This window comes from Zootoca vivipara, chromosome 6 (assembly GCF_963506605.1).
Source record: "Zootoca vivipara chromosome 6, rZooViv1.1, whole genome shotgun sequence".
Taxonomy (NCBI): domain Eukaryota; kingdom Metazoa; phylum Chordata; class Lepidosauria; order Squamata; family Lacertidae; genus Zootoca; species Zootoca vivipara.
The window spans coordinates 82,968,193-82,993,664 of NC_083281.1; the positions used below are offsets into that span (position 1 = coordinate 82,968,193).

Genomic DNA, 25,472 nt, shown 5'->3' on the forward strand with positions numbered 1-25,472 from the left:
TCTCCTTCCTCCCCTCTGTATTATCCAAAATCTGCTCCCGTTTTCCCAGTTCTCTGGAGCAGATTTGGGGAGGGGGAGGGAATCCCATTGTACAAGGAGAAATCCTTGCATTGATGGGACAGATTAGTTGAATACCACCCAAAGAGCCCCAATGTATCAGTTTTGCCCTATTTATTACATTTATACCCAACCTTTCCTCCAAGGAGCTCAAGAAGGTGTAAACAGTTCTCCCACTTTTCCATTTTACCCTCATAACAACCCTGTGAGGTGGGTTAGGCCAAGAGACAGTGACTGACCCAAGGCCACCCAGTGAGCTTTATGGCTGAGCAGGGACTATAACTCTGGCCTCCCAGGTCTTAGTCCAACACTCTAACCACTACACCACACCAGGTCTCTTTTTATGTACAATTATGCTGGAATTTGGGAGGGACCACAGCTGAGTGGTGGGGTGACTGCATGCAGAAGGTACCTTGTTCAATCTCTAGTTACTGTATAAAGGGCCAGGTGACAGGCATGACAGGCAATACCTCTCCTTGCCCCAGAAAGTCACCAACTGTCACAGTAAGCTATCCCTGATCTGCTTGTAAGGCACCTTCCTAACATCTGGCTAACAGGTGGTTAAAGGTAGTTAAACCTGTATTTTCTTCTTGCATGGACACACCTGCACATCCGTAGCTGGAGAGCTCTGGCAGTCCCCAGTACACTTCATCACACTTTACTGCCCATTAGCAAAATGGAAGAGATTACAATTTTAAACCTTATTTGGGCAGGTATTTTCCTACAAATTTCAGCAACACCTCAGGGATATACGGTACTTGATCATTCTGCAGCATAGTCTGTGGCATTATGAGCATTTGAAACTCTCCCACACACATAAAACACAGGAGAGGGAGGGGGGAGGGAGGGAGGGAGAGAGGGAGAGAAAAGAAAGAAAGAAAGAAAGAAAGAAAGAAAGAAAGAAAGAAAGAAAGAAAGAAAGAAAGAAAGAAAGAAAGAAAGAAAGATGCACCAAAGTGGTTTCTCCAATCCTGCCCTTAATGGAACTGAAAAGCAAAGTGTGGGAAAGGCAAGATTCCAACCTGAGAGGTGTCCAAAGTAGTACAGCAGCATATACAGATGTGAAAAGTGTACCTTGGCATGCACCCTCGAGGCCCTCATTCAAAATGCTATTTAATAAAAAATTAAGCCGTTTTACACTGAGAGAAGGGATTATTCTGCTTGGCAAGGAAGCTTTCAAATAAGGCACTCAAGGGAGCGAGTCCCAGGAGGCTTACTGTGCAGAGCACGCAACAACCTAAGCCCTGCAGGGCTGCTTTTCTGAAGAAAGGAAGGGAGGGGGGAGAGGCCGCTTTCCTCCAGGGGATGCTACAGGATTTGAAGAGTGGTAAAAGAGGGGAAACGGTGACATGATAAATATCACTTGGAACTTATATAATCCTTTTGGGTGTTCATACAATAACCTTGCAGGGTGGGTCAGTAATATTATCACCACATGGCAACAGAGGGGACGTCTGAACCTTTGTGGTTTGCTTAAGGACAACTAGATGCTATCACACCACACATTTAAAGCACATGACTTTCCACAAAGAATCCTGGGAACTGTGGTTTTTTTTTAAGGGTGCTGGAAATTGTACTTCTCTGAGAGCTACGGTTCCTATGGTTCACTAGGTGGGATGGAATGATGTGCAGATGGGAGCCTAGTGAATTCATAGCAGAGGTGACATTTGAGCCAGGGACCTCCGGGTCCAGAACCCATTCTCTTAGTCACCACGCCACACATGGTCCTCTCAGTGACTGAGCAACTGCTTTCAACACAAGTGAGGCAAGACCCAATACCACTCTGAGCTTTCTAGTGGTCTCAAGGCACAGACAGCTAGGCTGAGTAATGGCTCTTACAATGTTCACTGCCTTGATAGTGTGTTTGTGTGTGCGGATGATATAGAAATATTTTCAAATAAATAAATGTTTGTGGACCAATGGTCACTGTTTGTCTGTATGAGCAGTGGACACTGATGCAGTGTCACAGAACACCTGGACAGCCCTGGCTCAAGATACACTTCAAACACAAAGATCTGTGAGCATCCTGACGTGGCGTCAACCACCCTCTTTGACTGCAGCATGCTTAGGGGGACGTGGATGACACCTTGAGATTTGCAGATCAGAGGTGGCCAGAAAGAGACAGTTCAGTCACTTGATGTTCCCATTATGTAAGGAGGTCTTACCTGATGACTAGGCCCAACCCGGATTTCACCCTGTGTGCTGTTCAACCGCCTGCAATGGAAAGATACAGAACCACCAGTGAGTAAGGAGAACCGAGTGGTGCAACGCACACCCTCCCTGTACTGGGTGAGCATGGACAGCCACCGCTTTGAGAGCACAACTGGGAATAAAACCACAGAATTTCTGGTTAGTCTTTAAAGCCATTTCAAAATGGTACAGGGAAAAATCCCCGATTCACAAGACAGCCTCCAGCAAGACTCCAGAGCAGTCTTCGCTATTTTGGACTATAACTCCCACCATCCCAGACCAGAATGGGGTGGAGTGGGGTGGGGAGAAGAGTTTTAAGTTCAGGACATCTGGAGGGCAGCAGGTTCATGAAGTCGGCTCTGGAGGCTATTTTCCCCATCCACTAAGAATGGAATTTTAAGATGGAAATTTGGGCAGCACTTCTCAAAAGTGAACCCCAAAACCAAAAAGAATGTTAAAAGCAAGTCATTTGATCAGCAACAGCATGTGAATCAGCCCTTTGCAAAATGTGAGGAATGACACACGGTGACATGGTACCTCAGCTGCTCCCTGCTCAGCCTTCGCCAAACAGGGAAAGCCTTTTAAAAAGAAACCGAGGCTGTGCCTGCTTACAAATTGCATGAATCAAGACCCTTCCGCAGCACCCCAGACAGACACACAGACACACACACACACACACACACACACACACACACACACACACCAATCCTGGTTGTGCTGTTCATTTCAGAAAGACACCCTAGGGTGAAGGCAGAGAACGTGCGTTCCCAATCTGAAATGTCAGTGCCCAAAAAGCACGGGGGCGGAAATTGTGGTGGCAAAACGGATCTGATTCCGCCCCCACCTTTGTTTGTTTAATGTTTCATCCAAAGGACGTCTCCAGCAAGAGGCTGCCATCTAGCTGCATGCAGAGGATGCCACTCTATTTTAACTCCAATTCTGGCCTCCAGCAGCAGTTCTTAGCCCATTGGGCCCTCCTGGCTCCTTTGCTCAGCATGGGACTCACCACTAACATCTAACAGACACACCTAGGATAGTCTTGGGCTGCAGATTTATTGGACACCTTAACTTGCAAGACTAGGTATTTTTGGGTTTTGCTCTCAGCTTTGGCACTGCAAGGCCTGCTTCTTTTCTTTTTTCTTTTCTTTTCATTTCACTTTTCTTTTCTAACTCTGTGGCCCTAAAATAAAATTCCTGTGGGTTGGACCTTTGCTAACTAAGCTCAGTGCTAAGCTGTCAACCTTTATTTTGGGGAAAATGCCAACAGCGTGGGTATCAGCTACAAACATTTATGCTCTTATGGTAGGGAGGCAGCATCTTTGACAGTAAGTGTTTTCCTTTACATTTTCTTTTCCAAAACAAGTACAATTACATTTCTTTTTTAATTAAATGAAAGCTAAGGTTTTATTTACTTAGCGTGAATTTATCCCACACTTTTCATCCAAAGCTCAGGATAGCATGCAACAACCCAGTACGTCAACGGAAAACCATGGAACGGACTCAAGCCATACATAGTGGGCTCCATGGCTGAGTACTGATTTGAACACAGGTCTCCCTGCCACCCATTGGACACATCTTCTATAACACCAGCTCTGGGTCAAAGGAGGTTTTAAAGAAAGCATTTTCCACACCTCAGGGCTTACATACATTGCTACTTATGCCAAGAAGGGTTGCTTCCCCGAGAAGACTGGAGGCCCAACATGAAAGGTCAGCAACTTCCAGGTTTATTACAGCTACTTCTAGGTAGGTTGGGATTGCAAGCTATTTCTCAGGGGCCCACAAAGAACTGTTACTGATCTCTGAGCAGCCTGCTTCCATCCCAGCTGCTTATTTTAAGAACCTTGTAACATTAAGAATTTGCTGCCCAAGTTTGCTTGTTTTACTCTACTCTCCCCCCCCAATCCCTTTTTCCTTTTGTACCATGTCTTTTTACACTGCAAAGCCTGACAGCAGGAACCACGTTGCTTTCAGCTGATATGTCAGTCACTCTGAGGACCTCTCCAGCTGAGGAAAATAATTGCTTTCAATCAATGCTTTGCTGATCGAAAAGATCAGCCACAAACCAACATTCCCTAAAACAGGTCCCTGGAATCAGCTGGGGAAAACTTATAGCCAAGAGCTATACAGGCCAAGAGCAGGTTACCTGAGGGACAGCTTTGTCCCTTATACACCCAGTAGGGCACTGTGGTCAAGCTTCTTCTGTGTGTTCCAAAGGTTTCAAAAGCCTGCTCTGCAATAACTCAGAGTAGGGCTTTTAGCGTGGCTGCCCTGTTCTGCTGTTCTGTGGAACAGCATCTCCGTCGAGATATTTTCCGGAACAACTGGAGGCATTTTTATTCTATGAGGCTTCCCCAGCTGAATGAACAGGTTTCTGCCATGGATGTCTCCTTTTATTTTCTTTTAATTCATTTGCTATTATTTTCTCTCCTGTTTCTAACTTTTAAAGCTTTTTATTATTATTTTGCATACATTGTCTTAATACCTATATGTGGAAGGTGATGTAATAATAATTAACTATAATAGGAGGAGGAGATGACATTCAGGCAGGTGAATAAAAGTTAGCTACCTACAAAAGAAAAGATTCCCTAGAGTGTTGTGGGCTGGCAGTGGAGGAACAGAGTGCTTGGTTTCGATGCTAGGAAAGATGGAGCGCTCTGTCCTACCTGCAACATCACCTTTATTCGCCTACATGCAATTCCCGGTTGCCAGCGGCCACCAGGCTAGTGGTTAAATACCAGCCTGAAGAAACCCTAGTCAACCATACATAATCATATGCACTTTGAAGGTCAACCTGAATTTACCTGACCTAATTTTCCTTCTTAAGGATGTGTATGCATGTTACAACATACCTAGATGCTCACTGCATAGACAGAATCTATTTCAAACCGGTAACATCCTGCAGCTGGAATATGCCACTGTATTGTCTTCTCCCTCTATGGAGTTCACAGCGAGACAAGGAAAGATGAAGAGCACTTTTATTATGTAAAGGGAGGGGAAATGCATGAATAGGAATCAATGCTCGCCAAGTTGCAAAATACAGACGGCTCTGTGTAATCTTTTCTGCAATCCCAGCTCTTTTTATTCCCACAGTTGGGTTTATAGTGAGAAAAATAAGCCGCTAAACCCATCCCTTTATTCCAACACCTTTCTGTACAATGGCTCCCTGCCCAGAAAGAGGTATAGCAAAAAAGGATGCTGTGTGGTCTTCATAAGAACACTCTGAACAGAAAGAGGCAGGCAGGCAGCCGGGGCTGCGTCCTGGCCCCCAGGCTCAGCAAATTCAGACAGAAGCTCTGCTGCTGCTCAACTCTTTTTCAAAAGATGCATCCAAACCCCTACCACAGGGTTGATATTGACACACACACAGCCCAGGTCGAGGCGACTGTGCGTGGGGTGAAAAAAGACCCCAAAAGGGGTTGAAAGGGGGTTAACGGCAGGGGGTGGGGTCCTGAGGTAGAAGAGACATTTACAAGGTATGCTGCAAAAATAATAATAATTACAAAACAATAGGCCTCGGAAATAAAAAGTGTGGGCATGCACAGGGTGCACCTCCCTTGTCAATGAGGAGGTTTTGTAGTTAATAAGATGATTCCATGATACAAGAGTATCCTCCCCCACTCTTTTTATGTTTTGCAATTCCTAGTAATCACAACTGATTGGTGATTATTAAATGCTGACACATATTTTGATATTCCTTGACTTGATTTCATTTATACACCTAAGAATTTGGGCTGGGGTCTTGACAACTTATGAAGGGGGTATCAATGAACTCAGAACCCTGCCCTGGTATAAGAGGCTATATCTCAATACAGAGACGGCTCCTGCGCATCTCTGGAGCGAACCCTCCACATGCACAAGGAGACTCTATAGCAAGGTGGGCCAACTTCTCATACCAAGTGGGCTGCACATTGCCTTGTTGCATGTGTGCAAGGAGTGTGGCAGGGTGGGGGGCGTCAAAAGTTGCCACATCCAGTCCTAGGGCAGCGTGTTGGACCACCCAGTCCTTAAGGGTATTTCTGTGTGTATTTCTGCCCAGCCTTGTGGCTCCCCAAGAGGGAAGGTTATAAATGACAGACAGAGGCTTTTCAGTGGGGATGAGGAGAGACTGAGGTGAGGATGGGGGAGACATGATGGAGAGAGATGGGGAAACTATGGCCCTAAACAGATATTGCAGGACTACAACTCCCATCGTCCCTGACCATTGGGCATGCTGCCCAGGGATAATGGGAGCTGGAATCCAACAAACACCGGGGGGGGGTGTACCTAGGCATCCCATCCCTGGGGAAAAGACTTAAGATCCGGGTCAGGCTTAAAAGATTGCACTCCCTCTCGGAGTGCATGGGTAATTGATGGCATTCTATGCTGTGAGATCTAGCAATGGGTTGCCGGCTTGGCCAGCTTTAAATAGGATTGAAGACAAATTCACAGAAGTCAAGTCAAGCAGGACAAATTCACAGAAGTCAAGTCAAGCAGTGCTTCCTAGTCGTCCTGGTTCTGCATGCTACTGAATGAAAATTGCTGGGAATCAACTGTGCAAGAGAGCTCTTGCCTTCATAGCCTGTGGTTTGCCAGTGGCATCTGGGTAGACCACTGTAAGGAGCAGGCGACTAGACCAGATGGACCTTTGATACGATGCAGCCCATGCACGCTCAGATGCATAAATTCCATCATCACAGAGCCATCATTCTATGTGAATCTGGTGCCCTCAGAATCTTTTCCTGGATTCCAACTGCCACCAGCCTGTGCTGGGCTAGGGGGTGATGGGAGTTGCAGTCCAAAACCTCTGGAGGACACCAGGGTTGGCAAAGGCTGAAACACTTATTAGAATAGCTTCAGTGGATCAGCATCTCCACCCGCTTTCCCCAAGGTTTTCAAAGGCTGTGTCATCCCCTGCTTGGCTACTGTGGAGTGGTCCTCGTTCCATATACTGCTTCTCTGGACAAGTGCAGACTGTCACTTTGCAGAGGTTTCTATTTTACTATCTCTAGGCACACACATACAAGTATGGAGAAGGAGAAGGAGGATCAGCTAATTGCCACAGGCATTTAAAAAACAAAAACAAAAAAACACCACACATCTCAACCTACAAATCTCCAACACTGCTGCCTCCAGATATTGCCTGGATCACTTCGGATTTTGCCCTCCTTTACTCTGCACATCCCTCCCTCCTAGCTCTGTTTAAATATGAGAAAAGGAAGAATGCAGTTAAGCAGCATAGGGTTTTTTGTGGAGGGAAGCTTCTGGGGTACTTGAAACTTTGAAAGAAGTATGCATTTACCCTTGCATGCACGCACATGCGCGTGTGCGCGCGCACGCGCACATACACACACACGCACAGGATTAAAAGACACAGTTGATTAAAAAAATAATTATGTTAAGGTCAATGAGTAAACACAACAATAATGGAGAGAAGTGTTGGGCTGTTTATTCCATGAAAATGGGGGATGGAGGGATGGGGAAGGGATAAGGTTGGAAGCGGAGAAGGAGGGGGGAGGATGATGAGATGAGCAAAGGAGCCAGCGCAGTGTATGAAATCTGACACCAAAGGAAAGCAATGTAACAAAAGTGGTATCCATAGCAACAACAACTTAATATTTCAGTCCCTCTTCAGCTGCAGAGGATTAAATATAATGACAAGATGTTCCCCCTTTGAAAAGTAACCTGTTGCCATGGAAACGCTGTAGTCTCTTGAATAAACAGGGACTGGACAGAAAGGAACTGGAGGCCTGCAAATGAATATAAAAAAGGAAGGGACTCTTCCCCCCCACCGCCACCCACATCCACCCCACCCCAGGGTGCACCGGAGCCCTCTAATCCTCAGGCAGATAGGGGGGGGTTGGCTACGAGACAAGAGAACTGCCCTTTCTGGCTTCAAAGCAAGGCGGGAATCAACGTGGGGGTCCCGGCAAGTGGGAGAGTGAAGAAAGTAAGACTGATGGGAGGCTGGACCATCAGTTTATATTTCCCTTGCAGGAGCTCAAATAGGAATGTAGGAAGCTGCCCTATACTGAGTCAGACCAATGTTCCATCTAGCTCAGCACTGTCTACACTGGCCAGCAGCAGCTCTCCAGGGTTTCAGGCAGAGCTCTTCCCCAGCCTGAAATGGAGACATTGGGGATTGAACCTTCTGCATGCAAAGCAGTTGCTCTGCCACTGAACTACCTCCAGATCCCCACCTTGTATGGGGACATTGGGACAGGCGCCCAATGCATTAGTAAAAGGGGCAACTTCAAGCAACTTCAAGTTTTAAAGGAGAAAGAAAAGAGCCTCCTGCACCTCTGACTTCAGCAATCCTATCCACTAAATCCCACCACCACCACCTGAATAATGTACAGAGTTCCTAAAACCCTTCCCAGTTTGTAGAGCTTTGGCAAACCTTTAAGCAGTTTTATGACCATGGAGCAGCCTACTCCTGTGTGCTGCTGGAGACTGACTCGTCTCCAGGGTCATGACTCATGAGCAAGTGATCACCTCCAGCCTACTCAACAAGGTTGGCAAGTGGATAAAACTCTTTGTGTAACAGAAGCTACAGAAATAACCAAAGGGCTTCCCCCAAAGCCTTGGGACTAAGCCGTTAGGCTCAGCTGGTCAGTGTTAGAGCACATGTTCTATATATGGAGGGTTTCTGGATTCTGCCTATGGCATCTCCTGCTCAAGCAGAGCTATGGAGGCCTCAACCTGCCTGTGGTTCCTGGAAAAGATGGACTAAAAGGTTGGCTCAGTACAAGGCAGCTGCCCCAAGCTCATGTCTTCCAGACGTTTTGTACAACAGCACCCATGAAGGCTGGAGCTCATAGGAGTTGTAGACCAAAAACATACGACACATTCACACTCTACATTTTTAAGCACTATGATACCACTTTAAGCAGTCTTGGTTTCCCTCAAAGAACGAGCTGCAGTTCATTAAGGGTGCTGAGAATTGTTCGGAGACCACTGTTCCCCTCTCGCAGCAGTTTAACCATCAATCCCTTTTCCAGGGAACTCTGGGAATTACAGCTCTGGAAGAGGAATAGGGGTCTCCTAACAACTCTCAGCAACCTTAACAAACTACAGCTCCCAGGGGACAGCTTGGGGGGAAGCCATGACTGCTTAATGTAGGGTGTGCTTTGAATGTAGGGTGTGAATGCGACCAAGTTGTGGAAGCCTGCCTGAATTGTCTTCCTCCTCTCCTTAATTCTTTCACACTTCCTACTGTGGATATTGCTAAATGGATTTCACTTTCAAAGATCAGCACCAAATTCTGTATGTGCATTTTTTTTAAAAAGCTAAATGTCACCTTCATAGCAACCTTGCGATGTAGGCTCTTTGGATATTGTTCTTTGGCTCTGAAGGCATGGGAGGATAGGAATATAAGTAAACTCATACAGTACTTCCGTTTCACAGATTGGGGGGGGGGGGACTTGCCAAAGGGCATCCTGATTGAGGACCAAACCCATGTCTCTCTGATGGAGCCTGCAATTCCTGTCTCTTGGATGCATCACAATTATTTTCTTATTTAAATGCAAAAATACCCACCACCTTTCCTTTGCAATTTAGACAGCGAGCAACTGCCTCAAAGGTGTGTGGTGATATGGAGAGGAATGAGTGAAGCCATCAGCATTGCTCCTCAAGGCTCTCTGTTCCAGGCATATACTGCTGATTGTGGGGTGCTGAGGGCAAAGAACAGGAAGCTGCCACCTCCATCTTGCTCTGCTCATGAGCATCCCCTGGAGTATCTGGCTGGCCAATCACGGAGGCAGAGCAGTAGATGAGATCTTTGGCCCGATCCGTATTTTTTAGCTTGGGACCACTAGCAAAGCTAACAGACAGCACCTGGCAGTGGTTTGAGTGAACTACTGGTGTCCAAGGAGTTTGTACTTCCAACCAGCTAGGTCAGGAGCAGGGAGTGGGGTCCGAGCATCTGAAAGGTGGTTTTATCTTTTAAGGGTGTAGTGGAGTACATGTTTTGCAGGCAAAGGGCTGCAAGTTCAGCCCCTGGTGTCTCCAGAAAAGGTTGTGAAGTACTCGTGCATGAAACCCTTCAGGGCTGCTGCCAGTCAGTGTTGACAGTACTGAGCTAGATTGGACTAATGATCTGGACTAATGATCTGGCCTGGCAGCTTTCTATGCTCCTATCCCTATCCCTTTCTATGTTCACATAACATTCTTTCATTTGGGTTTTTGTTTGTTTTAGCATTAGGTGCTCAATCCTATTCCCTTAGCTTCTGGTTCTTCTTAACCTGCAATGGATTCCAATAATTTCCCATTTTACAGATGGCTGAACAGAGGCTGAGAATGAGCAACATGCCCAGAGGAATGCCTGTATGCACAAAACTGAGCATTTGAAATACGACTATGGAATCAGGGCCAAAAATGCTTTCTATCTGGCCACATTTCAGCCCAATTGCTCAACTGTTCTAATAACTAACCTACTGCCATTTACAGAATCCATTACATTGGGCCTTTCAAATATCCCCTTTTCGCTTCCTGACACTGAATTGAAACTGATGTATGCAGCATTCGATTCTTCCAAGTAAAAATGAAGCATAAATAGACACAACAGTTTAAAAGGATCCTGACCCAAATCCTGTCTTAGAATATGCTGGTGTGGTATAGAGGTTAAAGAGTCAAAACTAGGACCAGGAAGAAGTCAGTTCAAATCCCTGATCAGCTATAAAGCTTACTGGCTGACTTTGGGCAAGTCACTATCTCTCAGCCTCACAAGGTGAAGATAAAACAGGAGAGGATAACTACGTGAGCCCTCCTTGCCTTGGCTACAGCTTGTGGTTAACCCTATATTTGGGGAAAGGTTGTATCTCATTGGCAGAATATCTTGCTTTGAGGACAGAAGGTCCCAAGTTCAATCCCCAGCATTTCCAGGTTGGGATGGGAGAGACCCCTGTCTGAAACGATGTAGAGTCTCTGCCTGTCAGTGCACTGAGCTAGACAAAACAATGGCGTCAGTATGAGGCAGCTCTCTATGTCACTATGAGAGAGCTAAATCACAAGCCTGGGTTCAAGTGTTACACTAAGCCAGGCCATGGTTTAGCTCAGTGTGGAGGCAAAATGATCAGGAAGAAGAGGAGTGGCTGCACTAAGCCATGGTTTGGCCACATGTTCGCACTAAGCATTGGTTTGGCTTAATGTGCCATACAAACCAAAGCAATAAAATGTTAACATAGCAAGAAGGCAACAACTATCCAGCAACAGCATGTCAAATAATCCATGTAAAGTTTTTTAAATGACTCAAAGGGAGAGGAACCCCTCCATTTTAGGATCCTAGCTTGCTATTGTTTCTTATACGCATGAACTTGAGTGCTACATCCAAAGGAGACAAATACAAAGTCTACTAGTTCTAAAACTGAAAATTATTTTCTACCTATGTCAGAAAATGGGGTGCAGTTGGCGCTGTGGGTTAAACCACAGAGCCTAGGGCAGGGGTCCCCAAACTAAGGCCTGGGGGCCGGATACAGCCCAATTGCCTTCTAAATCCAGCCCGTGGACGGTCTGAGAATCAGCATGTTTTTACATGAGTAGAATGTGTCCTTTTATTTAAAATGCATCTCTGGGTTATTTGTGGGGCATAGGAATCCGTTCATATTTCCCCCCCAAAATATAGTCCGGCCCCCCACAAGGTCTGAGGGACAGTGGACCGGCCCCCTGCTGAAAAATATTGCTAACCCCTGGCCTAGGGCTTGTCGATCAGTAGGTCGGCGGTTCGAATCCCTGCGACGGGGTGAGCTCCCGTTGCTTGGTCCCAGCTCCTGCCAACCTAGCAGTTCGAAAGCACGTCAAAATGCAAGTAGATAAATAGGTAAGCTACAGCGGGAAGGTAAACGGCATTTCCATGTGCTGCTCTGGTTCGCCAGAAGCGGCTTTGTCATGCTGGCCACATGACCTGGAAGCTGTACGCCAGCTCCCTCAGCCAATAACACAAGATGAGCACCGCAACCCCAGAGTCGGACACGACTAGACCTAATGGTCAGGTGTCCCTTTACCTTTACCTGTGTCATAATTACAAAGTTATAAACTTTGTATGCTTCCATGCTTCCATGAACCAGAAACAGTCTCTCTTTTACACACATCATCCTTTACTTGTACAACTTGTATCCAATGTTAAGTGTTACGAAGGAGCAGAGCCACTGAAATTAATAAACACATCTAACATGAGTCCATTAATGTTAATAGGTCTACTCTGAATAACACTTAGCTGTATATAAACCCTCCTATTACCGATCATGCTATCATTCTTGGAAAACTTTGATAACAATTTGTTTTATCTTTTGTTTTTTAATTATCGTTTCCAAATGCTTGGACAATATGTTTTAAACTGGTGCCAAAAAAGCTAACAAAGCAGGCACCAAGCAAACATGGCAGAAAGGCATTTGATATTCTGGATGCTGCCACCACTGCAAAGGCCCTATCCAGAGAAGCCATGTCTCAAAGGGTGGAACATCTGGCTTAGAATTAGAAGGAACAGGAGACAATATTCCCTGAGTTGAGGCAAGGAAAATATTTATCAGTTTCTATTAAAAAGGCTTGAGATTCTGAGGAACACCAGGTATAATGCTGAAGTATGTCAAAGGTTCACAAGGATGCAACATACACAAACATGACTGGTTTCACCTCCCACTCTGTGGCAATTGCAAATATGACTTTACTTATAAAGGTTAATATGCCCCACAACCACTGCGGTAGTTCTGGAGGAACCCTAAATGTTCACACCAGAGGATGAGGTGATGGCCGCTAATTGAAATGGGACTCTTAAACGGATGATACAATTGCACAGAGCAGGGTCAGCCAATGCAGTGCCCTTCAGCTGTTGTTGGATTCAAACTCCCATCAGCCTCAGCCAGTGCGACCACGGTCAGGGATGATGGTAGCTGCAGCAGCCGGAGGGCACCATGTTGACGACCCCTGGCATAGAGGATAGACCCATTATTTACATACAGAATAGAATGAAAATAAAATGGCTTTGAGCCACAAAAGCTGAATGGAACTCTCATGGACAGAGACAGTCTACCTTTGAATACCAGGAGCTGACTGAGCTCAAACACAACAAAAGAAGAAGGTGATTGTCATGCTATGCAAAGTCAGCTGGGTGGCACATCAAAACATGCTGGAATAGATTGTTTCGGTCTAGTAACACAATAACCATGTGAACAAGAAAAAAAATATGAATATTCAATGCTCCAAAATGAAATATTTTCACTCACGGTACTTCTGAACCAAATCCAAATAACAATTGCAAAAAGCCTAAATTACAGAAGGGAAATTATGTTGTATAAAACTAAGTCCTACTCAAAGAAGAACCAATGAAATTAATGGACATAACATAGTCATGTCCATTCATTCCCAAGGGTCAACACTGGGTACAACCCACTAGCTATGAAAAATTCTAGTCCTCATGAATTTGGAACAAGCCTCCCCAACTGCCCTGTCTCCGCTGAGAAACAGCAACTGATCCAGTGCAATATTGGGCTGATCTGGACCCACGTCTACCCTGAATCTATTTCAGTCCTGGTGAAATCCAAGAATCACTCTTTGAAGATACATGGTGTATTAAAGTCATCCCTAATTGGGCTTGAGCCATTTTAACCTTGCCTTAAGACAGGTTTGCCACAAGGAAGAGCCAGCATCACTTTACCATCAGATATACAGAATCTCAAAAAAGATGAAGGAAAAGGATGCCCATTGGGTTCATCCAAGCTATCCAACAGGCTCACTTTACCATTATGGTCCCAACCATCACCGAGTGTCAACAGGAGCCCTTGCTCTGACCATGGTTTAATGTGCAGATTGCAAAACTGCCATGACACCTTTCTCTGTGGAATTCAAAACGGCACAAACAAGGTTCCTGCTCCCTCCTAATTTCAACAAGGGTGCCTACAGATTATGCCCAGGTACCAAATCACTCAAACATTCTGCTTTACTAATGCCAGAAATTGTCCACACAGAACAGGAATGACAGTGGGAAGGTGCAGCGTGACCTGATAGAATGACTCAGTGGAAGGACAATCTTAAGATTACGCTGCCATGGAGCCATATCGAAACACAACATGCATTGGGGGTAACAGGGGCATCGGAAAGTGGAAATTATTAGTATGATCTCCTGCACAGTCTGTAATAGTCTGCATGTGCCCTGCTAAACAAAATTCAATATTCTGAGCTAAGGGAAGCCAAATTAGTACCCCCAGCAATGCTAAGCAGGTATTTGAGTAAATTGCACACTTTATTCTGCTACTGTGGTTCAAAACTGTATTAAAATAATTTGCAGTATGTGGAATAAAGTGGTGACAGAGGAGCATTGAGGCAAAGTAGGTGGGAATGCAGAGTTGCAACAGTACAGAGAAGTTGCAACAGTACAGAGAAGTTTCAACTGCAGATGATCAAGCAAGAGACTGCTCAACCCAAAGCCCAAGTCGAGACAAGCTGAAGGTCCACTAGTTTTCCTTACCAACTTTCAGTGGGTGCTGCTCCTATACATATATTGCCTTGGCAAGTTCTTGAGAGACCTACCAACTTGTATGGTTTTTTCAGTGCCCAGCTCCCATACTTACCCAGAAAAAATACAGTTCTGCCCATAACAGGCCAAGTCTGCCCCTTCAAAGAAGGCACTCCTGACTAGTCAGCAGGAGGAAAATGAACAGCCATCAAAGCCAACTGTCAACTTCCCACTGAATCCTCCTGGCCTGCTCCCAGCACATAAATTAACAAAATGCATACTTCACTGAGATCAGAGGAGGCCCTTGCCAAAGACCCACCGGAACATAAATCCTTAGTTGTAGTTATTCAATAACAGACAGGACCCTTTTAACCCTTTAGCATCACATGTACGGCAATGCAGGGATGTGGCACAGATCCCTTTATTTACAATATTCATTTCAATGGGCCACTTCAGTGGTTTTCAGTTTGTGGCCTGCATAGCCCCCTGGGTTCTTTAAAAGCCTGTCATGTCTTCCTCCAAATGATACAGTCAGGAATGGGAAACAAGCGTCATCCACTTCCAACTTTGCCTGCAGTGTGTGTGTGTGTGTGTGTGTGTGTGTGTGTGTGCGCGCACACACACACACACACACGGGGGGGGGGCTTTCTAGGGCCCAGTCTCAGCTGAGGGAGGGCAGGAGTGTCCAAAGCCCCCACAAATCTGTTATATGCACACACCGCCATAGTGTTGTTTTGGAATCCTCTGCAAGTCAAAACATCATCCGGAAAGTCAAAACGGAAACAGCTCTTGAAGGACTGAAAACGCAACTGCCGTGGTGGCCCACCGCTGCCCTGCCCAAGTTCATGGTTAAAGGTAAAGGTGCCCCTGAGGATTAGGTCCAGTCGCGGACGACTCTGGGGTTACGGTGCTCATCTTGCTTTACTGGCTGAGGGAGCCGGCATTTGTCCGCAGACAGCTTCCAGGTCATGTGACCAGCATAACTAAGCCGCTTCTGGCGAACCAGAACAGCACACAGAAACGCCATTTACCTTCCCGCCAGACCTATTTATCTACTTGAACTTTGATGTGCTTTCAAACTGCTAGCTGGCAGGAGCTGGGACCGAACAACAGGAGCTCACCCCATTGCAGGGATTCGAACCGCCAACCCTCTGATCGGAAAGCCCTAGGCTCAGTGGTTTAGACCACAGCGTCACCCGCGTCCCTAGTTCATGGTTATGTGGCCTTAATTCCCCAAAATGCCCACCCTGAGCAGACATTCCTCAGTCACCCAGCCTTTCCACTGCCTTAACAGCAAAGCCACCATGTTTGGGTTTGTTTGTTTTTAGTAAGCCAAGTTGCTCATGGGCAGCTCTGCTTGCTGATGGGGCTTTGCAGGAAAGGAGGAGGGTCTCTTTCTCTCGTCACCTGCCTGCCAAAACAAGCAAGACTGGCTGTCAAAGCAAGTCCCGTCCCTCCTCCAAAGCAGCCAATGGCTATGGATCTATGACCCCTCCTCCTCCTCCTCCTCCCTGAACCCTTCCCTAGCACTGCCTCTGAGAGGCCCAAATATTTCCCTGCAGGCACCACAGGGAAAAGCAGGGATACCGCAACTAGGAGAGAGAGAGAGAGAGAGAGAGAGAGAGAGAGATTACAAGTGCAATTTGCAACTGCAGGAGGAGAAGGAGAGAGATGGGGTAAAGAAGACAGGTTTGCATGGCTTCTACATTTGATCTTCTCTCCCCACCCCCCAGCACATGCAATCCTGAGCACCGATTTCCATGCATTTCAATGAACGGGAGACAGCTGCGTCTACAAGAGATCATGCAATAATTCAGGCAAGTAAGGACTCCGCCAAAGGGGGGGAAATTGCCGAAAGCACTGTGACAGCAGGCAAAAAAGAAAAAGAAAAAACCCTGCATCACTCCCGAGGAGGAGGCAAGGCCAGAAGTGCTGTCAGCCTACCTGAAGGGGCCGAGAAGATCATCCATGGCTCTGGTGGGTGCAGCTGTTTCCCCTGACCTTGCCACTCCAAAAAAAGGAAAGGAAAAAAGAACAGAAAAGTCTGCCTGGCTTTCCCTACTCTAACTCCTCAAAATGGAGGCCCATGCAGTCTCAGATAGACCTGAGCGAGCTTCCACTGAGCTTGTGCTATGACCTAAGCCTGCACGCAGAACGCAGAAACTTCGCCCTCAGACTGACAGCACTGAGCATGTGCTGTGACCCCCCCCCTCGTCCACATGACGCAATCAATCTCAGACCCTGCCGTTTCCGTAAATAAAGCCCAGCCAACAGGCATGGCGGGCTGCCGTCTCCACAGCAGCTTCAGCTTCACCCTAGCAAGCTAGTGTGCAGGGAAGAGGGGCCTCCGCGAGGGAATCTGAGACTAACAACATGCAGGAGAAACCAGGCAGTTCCAATGCCAGCATTTTTTCCATTTGCTGTTTGCCTCTATGCTGCTGCATCTATAAGTTGGAATGACTGCCGAGAGGGGTGGGGGGTGGGGGCTAACAGGGGGGCTTTGGGTCCAATTTCTACAGCAGCATTTTTTTAAAAAAAGAGACTGCCTAATAGAATTAAAACAAAAGGGTCATTTTAAAGTAAAACTGTGGCATCCGTGTGTAACCCCTTGGAGACAAAGCCACTTTTGCAATATTCTACAACACGAATAACAATACACAGAACCCTCAGAAGAAGCTGACATTTAATTACGTGCATTTTTCCAAAGCATTTTTATGGCATTTGGGGAACATGTGGTCCTTCTCTAAATGTTGTTGGACTACAACTCCCATCAATCCCAGTCATCATGGTCAATGGTCAGGGATGGAGTTGTAGTCCAGCAAGAAGTGGAGGGCCACAAATTCCCCTTTCCATCCTTTTCATTCATCTTTTTTGAGATTCTGAATATCTGATGGTAAAGTGATGCTGGCTGTTCCTTGTGGCAAACCTGTCTTAAGGCAAGGTTAAAATGGCTCAAGCCCAATTAGGGATGACTTTAGTTTGGAAGGCTCACACTGACCCATGTTTGAGAACTGTTGGGTTCATCCAAGCTATCCAACAGGCTCACTTTACCATTATGGTCCCAACCATCACCGAGTGTCAACAGGAGCCCTTGCTCTGACCATGGTTTAATGTGCAGATTGCAAAACTGCCATGCCACCTTTCTCTGTGGAATTCAAAACGGCACAAACAAGGTTCCTGCTCCCACCTAATTTCAACAAGGGTGCCTACAGATTATGCCCAGGTACCAAATCACTCCAACATTCTGCTTTACTAATGCCAGAAATTGTCCAGAACAGGACAGGAATGACAGTGGGAAGGTGCAGCGTGACCTGATAGAATGACTCAGTGGAAGGACAATTTTAAGATTACGCTGCCATGGAGCCACACACAGTCCTCAGCCATTATTTCTATGTTCAAGCCACTATCCCCATCAATTTTTTCAAAGGGCCTTGATTCAAGTTTCTTGGTCGCAATGAAATGTTACAGAATGTGGGCTGCAGCAGCAAATGACTGATGAAAATACTCTGCCTTGTTCAAAATTAGGTCCCTGATTAATCACACCACCCATACACAAATCCTTGGAGCTCCATGCGTCAGCTGGTCTAAAAAGTGATACTGATTTGCTCTCTTTCAAGGTAGGCAGCCTCTTCCAAGCCATCTCAGTTTCTGGATGGTGCAGCTGCTAGCAGCTAAAACATTTGCTCTGATCATAAGACGAGCCTGTTGACACCCCCACAGTCAAGTGAGCCTGGGCTAGGTCAGGGCCAGGATAGGAGTGTGGGTGGTTGTGCACAGATCCAGCCTAGAAGTGCAAATTCCAGAGGTGAGCTGTGCTAGTTTAAGCCAGAGCCAAAATCTGAGGAAGCAGAAGGCGCGGTGGGAGGGAGGGAGAAAGGGCCAGCCTCCTCCCATTTATTTGTTTGTTTGTTGATCGATCAATCAATCAATCAATCAATTTGTTAGTGGGCTTTAAAAAGTACTGCATTTTCCCCAAGATGGCATGCAGCATCCGATGAAATCAAGTTTTAAAACACATGCAATATTAAAGTAATAAATACTGTAATAATTCAGTAGAAAACAATAAAATAATACCATTTGTTGCTCCAGGTGATATCCAATGTTAATCAGAGTAGACCCATAGGAAGGAATGGGCATGACTAAATTAGGCACATTAATTTCAGTGGGTCTACTCCAAGTAGTGCCTCTCACAAAAAAGAAGTGCTCCTTGTTATGCCTTTCTGCACCCCGCCCAAAGTCTTGCTTCTTACGGTAAGAGCATGACTAGATTAGTACAACACACCTCAGTTGGTAGAACATGAGACTCTTAATGGGCAGCTTGTTAATATCATCACACTGTAGATACCATACTATCAGGAGGTCCATCCTGCATGACACTGGAGTCGGGCCTTTTGTGTGGTGGCACCTATCCTTTCAAACTCCCTTCCATTGCATATCAGACAGAGGTCATCTCTAATGTTTTTTCAGTGTCTGCTAAGGACACTCCTCTTTCATCACACCTCCTAAATGCTTTAGCCCAGTTGGTTTTTGTACTGTTACTATTGTTTTAAGTTGTTTTTAGATTTAGAATTGTGCTCTCCCTCCCCCCTCCCTCCCCCCCACACACACAGAGAGAGGAAAGTTGACTCTGTGACTCCTCCTCCAACAGGATACATGCGCTCTTGCTCTATGAAAAGGAGCCATTTGCCATCATCTGTTGCACAGATTTTTGTCTCAGAAATGGCACAACCACCACCAAGTCTTCCAAAAGGCACAAATCACCAAGAGTGAGAGGGTGAGTAATACAGCAGCCATGGTGTTCCCCATCCCTTAACAAACTCTGCTCAGCGGTTTTTTTGTTAAAGCAAAGATACATACAAGACTCAAACTTGCTTCCATTTTTATGTTGTGGGGTCTCTTGGGAGAGGAGCGAGCTCATCAATAACACCTCTACTCAGACAAGGAGGGATTTTCAGATGTGTGTGTGTGTGTGCGGGCACTTTCCTTTTTAGCAAAAAAATATAGTCCATTATTATAGCACAGGCTTCCTGTCTGCACCCTGGCAGGAATTTTAGTAAAACATAAAGAAGAAACAAGAATCTGGCTGCTTTGGGGAAAGGAAGAGACAGCAAGATTTGCAACATGCTGAGTTATCTCTCGTGGTGTTCTAGCAAAACACCAAAGAAAACCCACATTCAGCCTTCAGTACGCAAACTTAGCACTACACACATTATCACAAAGCATTCACATGAGACTTCACAACTACAGAAGCTCCACTTCAGAAGCTCTGTCTGGAGAGAAGCTTGAAGACAATCTCCTTCTGCATGCAAGCAAATGTATCAGCCACAAGAATCAATCACTTTGTATCAGCTCAATAATTCAATGTGCAAGTTTCCACTTTACAAATGTGGAATGGAGGTCAAAGGAGAGCTCTGCACTAAAGGACGCCCGCTGAGGGGCTGATATAAAAGGTCACTCTGTATCACAACTCCCGCCACAGGCCATTTGAACAGTTGAGCCTCCCAAGAATATACAGGATTTTTTTTTACAGAATATACAGATTCAACTGGCTGGATCGTCAATGTGGCACCTTTAAAAAGATTGATGGCACCAATACATAAACCACACAGTTCTGCTGACCCAATCCTAGCCATTATTGCAGCCACCCAGGGTGGGACTTGGCAACACCAGCACTGTCGAAACAAACACCTGAATCAATTCTGAGTTTACGTTGCAGGATCACAAACACACACATATCAATGCCTTGAAGACTGAGAAGGCTCTGTTAGAAATATTCAGAAATATACTACTGAGCAGCAATTAGCAGATCCTCACCCAGTTAAGAAGCTCAAGAGACTGGATTGGCATCCAGACAACTCACTGCAGTTTTGGATCCATAGCTGGATCAATGGAATGGGGTAGGGGAGAGAGACCCACAAGATCAATAATGGAACCTGAATGTGTGTGGGTGGCCACTGGCCAATAAGAGGGCACATGGCTTGCATGCCATGGGCATCAGGATAGCAAAAAACCTGCTACCAGAGTAGTCAACACTGGGCAAGTGCCTTATAAGCCAAGGCCAAATGTGATTCCAGTATTAGCTGGAAGCCCCTGGTGAACAAATGTCTCTTTATAATGGGAAAACTAAACCCAGAACATGTGCATGACCAGGCTAAGTATCAGTAAAGCACAACATTTTAAAAATATGCAGAATTAAACCTATAAAGGTAAAAAGCAGAGCGCTCACCATGCCTCTATGAGGGTAGCAAAGAACTAAACAGGAGAGCACAGCCTCTCCTGTATCGTCCACCTCAGTAAGAGACCTTGCGTAGCCCTACAGAAAAGCATATGCTACAAATTCTTAGTAGATGGAAGGCAAACGACTCACCTTGTCTCTGGATTGTAGCCCAGAATGTAGAAAAAGGAATCCACCCGGGCTTTAAATTCTCTAGCAGCAAATATGTCAGAGAAATGGGAGATATTACACTTTCCTCTGCAAGACAGAAAGAGAAAAAGGGGCATTAGACCAGGTTCTCTACATGGATGACGGCTTATATAATTCAAGGAAAAACCAAAACTTCTTGTTGGTATTGATCAATGCAACTGGCCTGCTTTTTCCTCCTCTGGTGCAGTTATGACTGAACATGGTTAAAGAAATGCAGGACCACATGTGTCTTCTGACATATTGAACAAGCTGAATATAATCCCATATCAAGTGAAAACAATTGTGGGAAATCAGGACTGAACATACTTTCCTTCTTAAAATACTTTATCTTAGCAAGTATGATACTGGGGAGGTTTGTCTGCAGTTACTGAGACCATTTGCCTTGATTCTCAGAGATGCTTAAAATAAAAGAATATCATGATATATTTTATTAGGTTTCTAGTCCTCATGGTAGGACTCTACAACAGGAGTGGGGAACATGTGGTCCTTCTCTAAATGTTGTTGGACTACAACTCCCATCAATCCCAGTCATCATGGTCAATGGTCAGGGATGGAGTTGTAGTCCAGCAAGAAGTGGAGGGCCACAAATTCCCCTTTCCAGCCCTATAGCAACAGTTCTCAAACATGGGTCAGTGTGAGCCTTCCAAACTCAAGAGGAGCTATTTAAGCCTCCCCAACTGGAGATCAGCTCCTAATGGTCCTTTATGTCCAAGGATGTGGGAAAGTATTAAAAAACAAAGTGAGAGCAGAACTTGGAATCTGCACATTAAATGGGTACACCAAATACAGAACTCTAAAAATACAAAAATACAAAATGTGGCTGAAACCACTGAAACTCTATACAGGAACATAGGCTATTGTACCAATATCAGATACTGTCAAATTATCAATGAGCTTAGTTCCAGCTATCAATGTCTCCTAGACTACAGTATGTTCTGCCTCCACTGTCAGAGGCAGTGGTGCTTCTGGATACAGCTGCTGAAAACCACAGGGAGAGTGGAGATCAGCGATTGAGCTCAGGTCCTGCTAGAAGGTTTCTCAAAGACCTCTGATTGGTCACTGTGAGAACACTGGCCTGATCCAGCAGGCTCATCTTTTATTCTTATCAGGTTTGTTATTTATTCAGCCTCATGCCTGGGAAAGCAGTGTCCCCGAGGGAGAAGATTCTGCCCATTCTCCTTCCTTGCACTTTTCACTAAGGACACTACCAGTAAATCCCAGCTCACTTTCAGCTATTGGCTTAAAAGCCCTTAAGTGCTCTCTTTCTCAGACACACCCTAACCAAAGAACATTAACCACATTTGCTCACATTAATCCCTTACTATTCATGCCTCTCATTTCTCTTGCCCCAGCTAAATTTAGATTTAGATGATAAGCTCCTCTCAGCAGGATATCAGGAAGATGAATGGGTGGGTAATGGTGTAACCTAAGCTACATTCTTTTGTCCCATAAAAACAGCTGCCTCCAAGTTCTTGAATTGGGGTTTCTTCCATCAGCATCAGGCAAAAAAGACTGAGGAAGAGCATAGCCACCCACCTGCCAATCATCTGGCATCATGATGATGAACGGGGGTACAGTCCTGTTCTCTGCAGTGTTTGGCAGGCCCCGCCAGTTCCCCTAGCTCAGACAAACCAAGCAAGATTGCCTACTGAAGTAACATCACCTGATTGACATGTAGGCATGATTTAGGAAAAATGGCCTTGTGGGCTGAAATGAAACCTCTGGCAAGCTAAGAAGCTCCCCTCCCCTGCCCTGCCATGCAGGGACCAGGGGGACAGAATAAGAGAGGCTGCAAAGGCAGACACATTCTTCTTGATAAAGCACCACACATACAGATTATGTATTATGACTCCTTTTTCTTGAAGACTGACCATACAACTGTACCTATGGCAAATGAGTGCAGTCACACCCAAGTACTGCAGCTGCGTAATACCAATTCATTTCAATAGGGCTTTGCTCTGGAAGGCCACATTAAGTCTCCATTCATTTCAGTGGAGCCATGAGCCATGATGGCAAAAGTGACTTCTAGGTTCGGGAGTGGTGTGACACTGAATGCCAGATGCCCTGCTTGAGGGCTTCCCAGGAGGCACCTCACTGGCCATTGTGGGAAAGAAGATACTGGAATTCATGGACCTTTCATCAGATCCAACAAGACTTTTCTTTTCTTTTTTAAAATGGGGCTCCCAAAAATTTTCAATAAAGAAAGGCAGGTTAAATCTCTACTTACAGCATTCATTTATTTAGAAAATGTTTCTGCTACCTTTCAGTTAAAATTCACAAAGCAACATAAACAACAAACAACAGTAAATACACAAACCCAACAGAAATACCCATAAAACAAAAGCAGCAGCTATTAAAACAAAGCCATTAAATGCAGCAGAATGGATTACAGCATCATCAAGGCAACTTATATTACACACTGAAATGCCCAAGTAAATAAAAAGGCCTGGCACCCATATGGCAACCATGTTGGTACCAGGTGAGCCTGACTGAGGAGGGCACCACAAACCAAAATGCTCTTTCCCTAGTCGCCATGTGGCTAAAATCAGATGATGTGGTTAGATGTCCCAGAGGAGGGTCACAGGTGTTGACTGAAGATCATCACCTTTGCAGAAGGAACAGTGCAAATAAATGAAAAAGATTTTCCTCCCACTGTTATCACCCTCCTGATAATCTTCCCTGTAACTTTGCAAGAATAAGAGCCAATGACAACACAAGAGGACTGCTGTGAAAGATCCTCAGGGAAAATTACACACATACAAACCCCTTCCTGAGCATATGAGCCGACAATTAAATTTTCAAGCCCGGCACCATCAATCCAGCTCAGCTCACATTAGCTCGTGCTCTCCTCTCAGCATGCCAATTTCAGACTAAAAAGTCAGCTTCCTTGAGATATAAAAAGCACTCTGGTATTCTGGAGAAGATTATAGCGAGTGAGCGGAATTTGCCAGTTTCATCTTAGAAAACAACAGCTCTGTAATAAGTCAAATCAAAAGGTCTGTTTCCCTCCCCTACAGCAGAGGTTACAGCTGACTTGACTTGAAGGAAGCAGCTTCAGCAAAGTGGCTTTGAACAGGGAAAATGTCTCCAGATGGCTTTACTTAAAACACCATCTGAGCATTATCGGCAGGGAGATCATTCAGTTCACGTTTTGACAATATCCATGTGCTCTTCCTGCATGCCTGAAAATGAGATGCATGATGCCAACAGCATTTTCATTTGAATTCACCACAAGCAGTGACTTATTCCCCAAAGATGAATAGTTAGGTCTTTACTATTTAAACCAACAAAGGGGGGGAGGAGAGACCAGGGCAGGGATGAAGGGAAAGAAAGACCACACAAGGCATGGGTCAGCAGCATCAGTGTGGCTGTCTGGCTATTGTTGAAAGCTCAAGGAACTCTCATCTTTCTTTCTCTCTCTCTCTCTCTCTCTCTCTCTCTTGAAAAAGAAAAAAGTGAGATCCAAGTCTTCATGGCTCTTGGGGCAAATTACAAACCTTTTGCTACATCATGCTTTAATATGATCATCTCCACCTAACAAGTGAGTTTTCTAGACCCACAATTTTCTATAGTACTTCCTTTGATTGGGAATTACTCCCAAGGACTACTTGCCCCATAGGACAGGTATATGGACAGGTATAAATTTGGCTCCAGCTTCTTCTCCAGGTCAGGAGCTGTTCAAGTTTTAAAATCTCCTATGCAAGATCATTCCTGATAGAAAAAGAACAAAACTCTGGTCCTGCAATTACTTCACTTTAGCTTCTTTCCAAGTTTACTCTACAAGATTCAATAATACAGATCAGGCCCACACAGCTATGAATCGTGGGGCATGGGACACAATCAAATTCCAAATAAAAATACTGCAAATAAAGGAAGTGCGCTTTTGGCATTGGCCGGGATATTGCAGTAGTTTTCCATGTAACTCTCAACATATGTCAGATGTGAGTATTCCCAACACAAATCATCAACATGCATGTAAGCATGTGGGGAAAAGGTTTGAAGGATCAGACACATAAAGTTGGCAAATATTCATGAAACTGACCTATACACGTGCCAGATGCACAGCTAACTTCTCTTAGTTTCCCTTCACACCTCAGTAGAATACAGAAAAGCAAAGAGGAACCGGTGCTGTGGGCCTATCCAAATATAGCAAATTGTTTTTCAACACCATGCAACCCAAGCAGTACACAGTCAAAACAATAAAAAAAATATATCAAAATAAGAAAAACAACAGAACTCAGAAATAAAACCAAAGGACATAAGCAAGAACATGCAATGAGAGGAGAGAACAAAAATTAGAGGGCTAAATCCACTGAAATAAATGGATCAAGTTAATAGTGACCCAGATCTCACCGACTGCAATAGTAACCAAGTCAT

At 45.2% G+C, this 25,472-nt stretch overlaps 1 protein-coding gene across 17 annotated transcripts in view; it reads right to left on the reverse strand.

Annotated features, from left to right (window-relative positions):
* The window catches only part of RERE (arginine-glutamic acid dipeptide repeats), a 342,916-nt gene that overhangs the window by 128,727 nt on the left and 188,717 nt on the right, over positions 1-25,472 (reverse strand). For 16 of the 17 annotated variants that reach the window (XM_060276215.1, XM_060276213.1, XM_060276214.1 and 13 more), the window contains 2 exons: positions 21,039-21,143; positions 2,223-2,271 (listed from right to left, as the gene is read on the reverse strand). In XM_060276215.1, the coding sequence (XP_060132198.1) occupies positions 2,223-2,271; positions 21,039-21,143 (154 nt within the window). Of the gene's footprint in view, positions 1-2,222; positions 2,272-16,615; positions 19,257-21,038; positions 21,144-25,472 lie in introns of those variants that run through there. The other variant, XM_035120556.2, reaches the window with a different exon arrangement.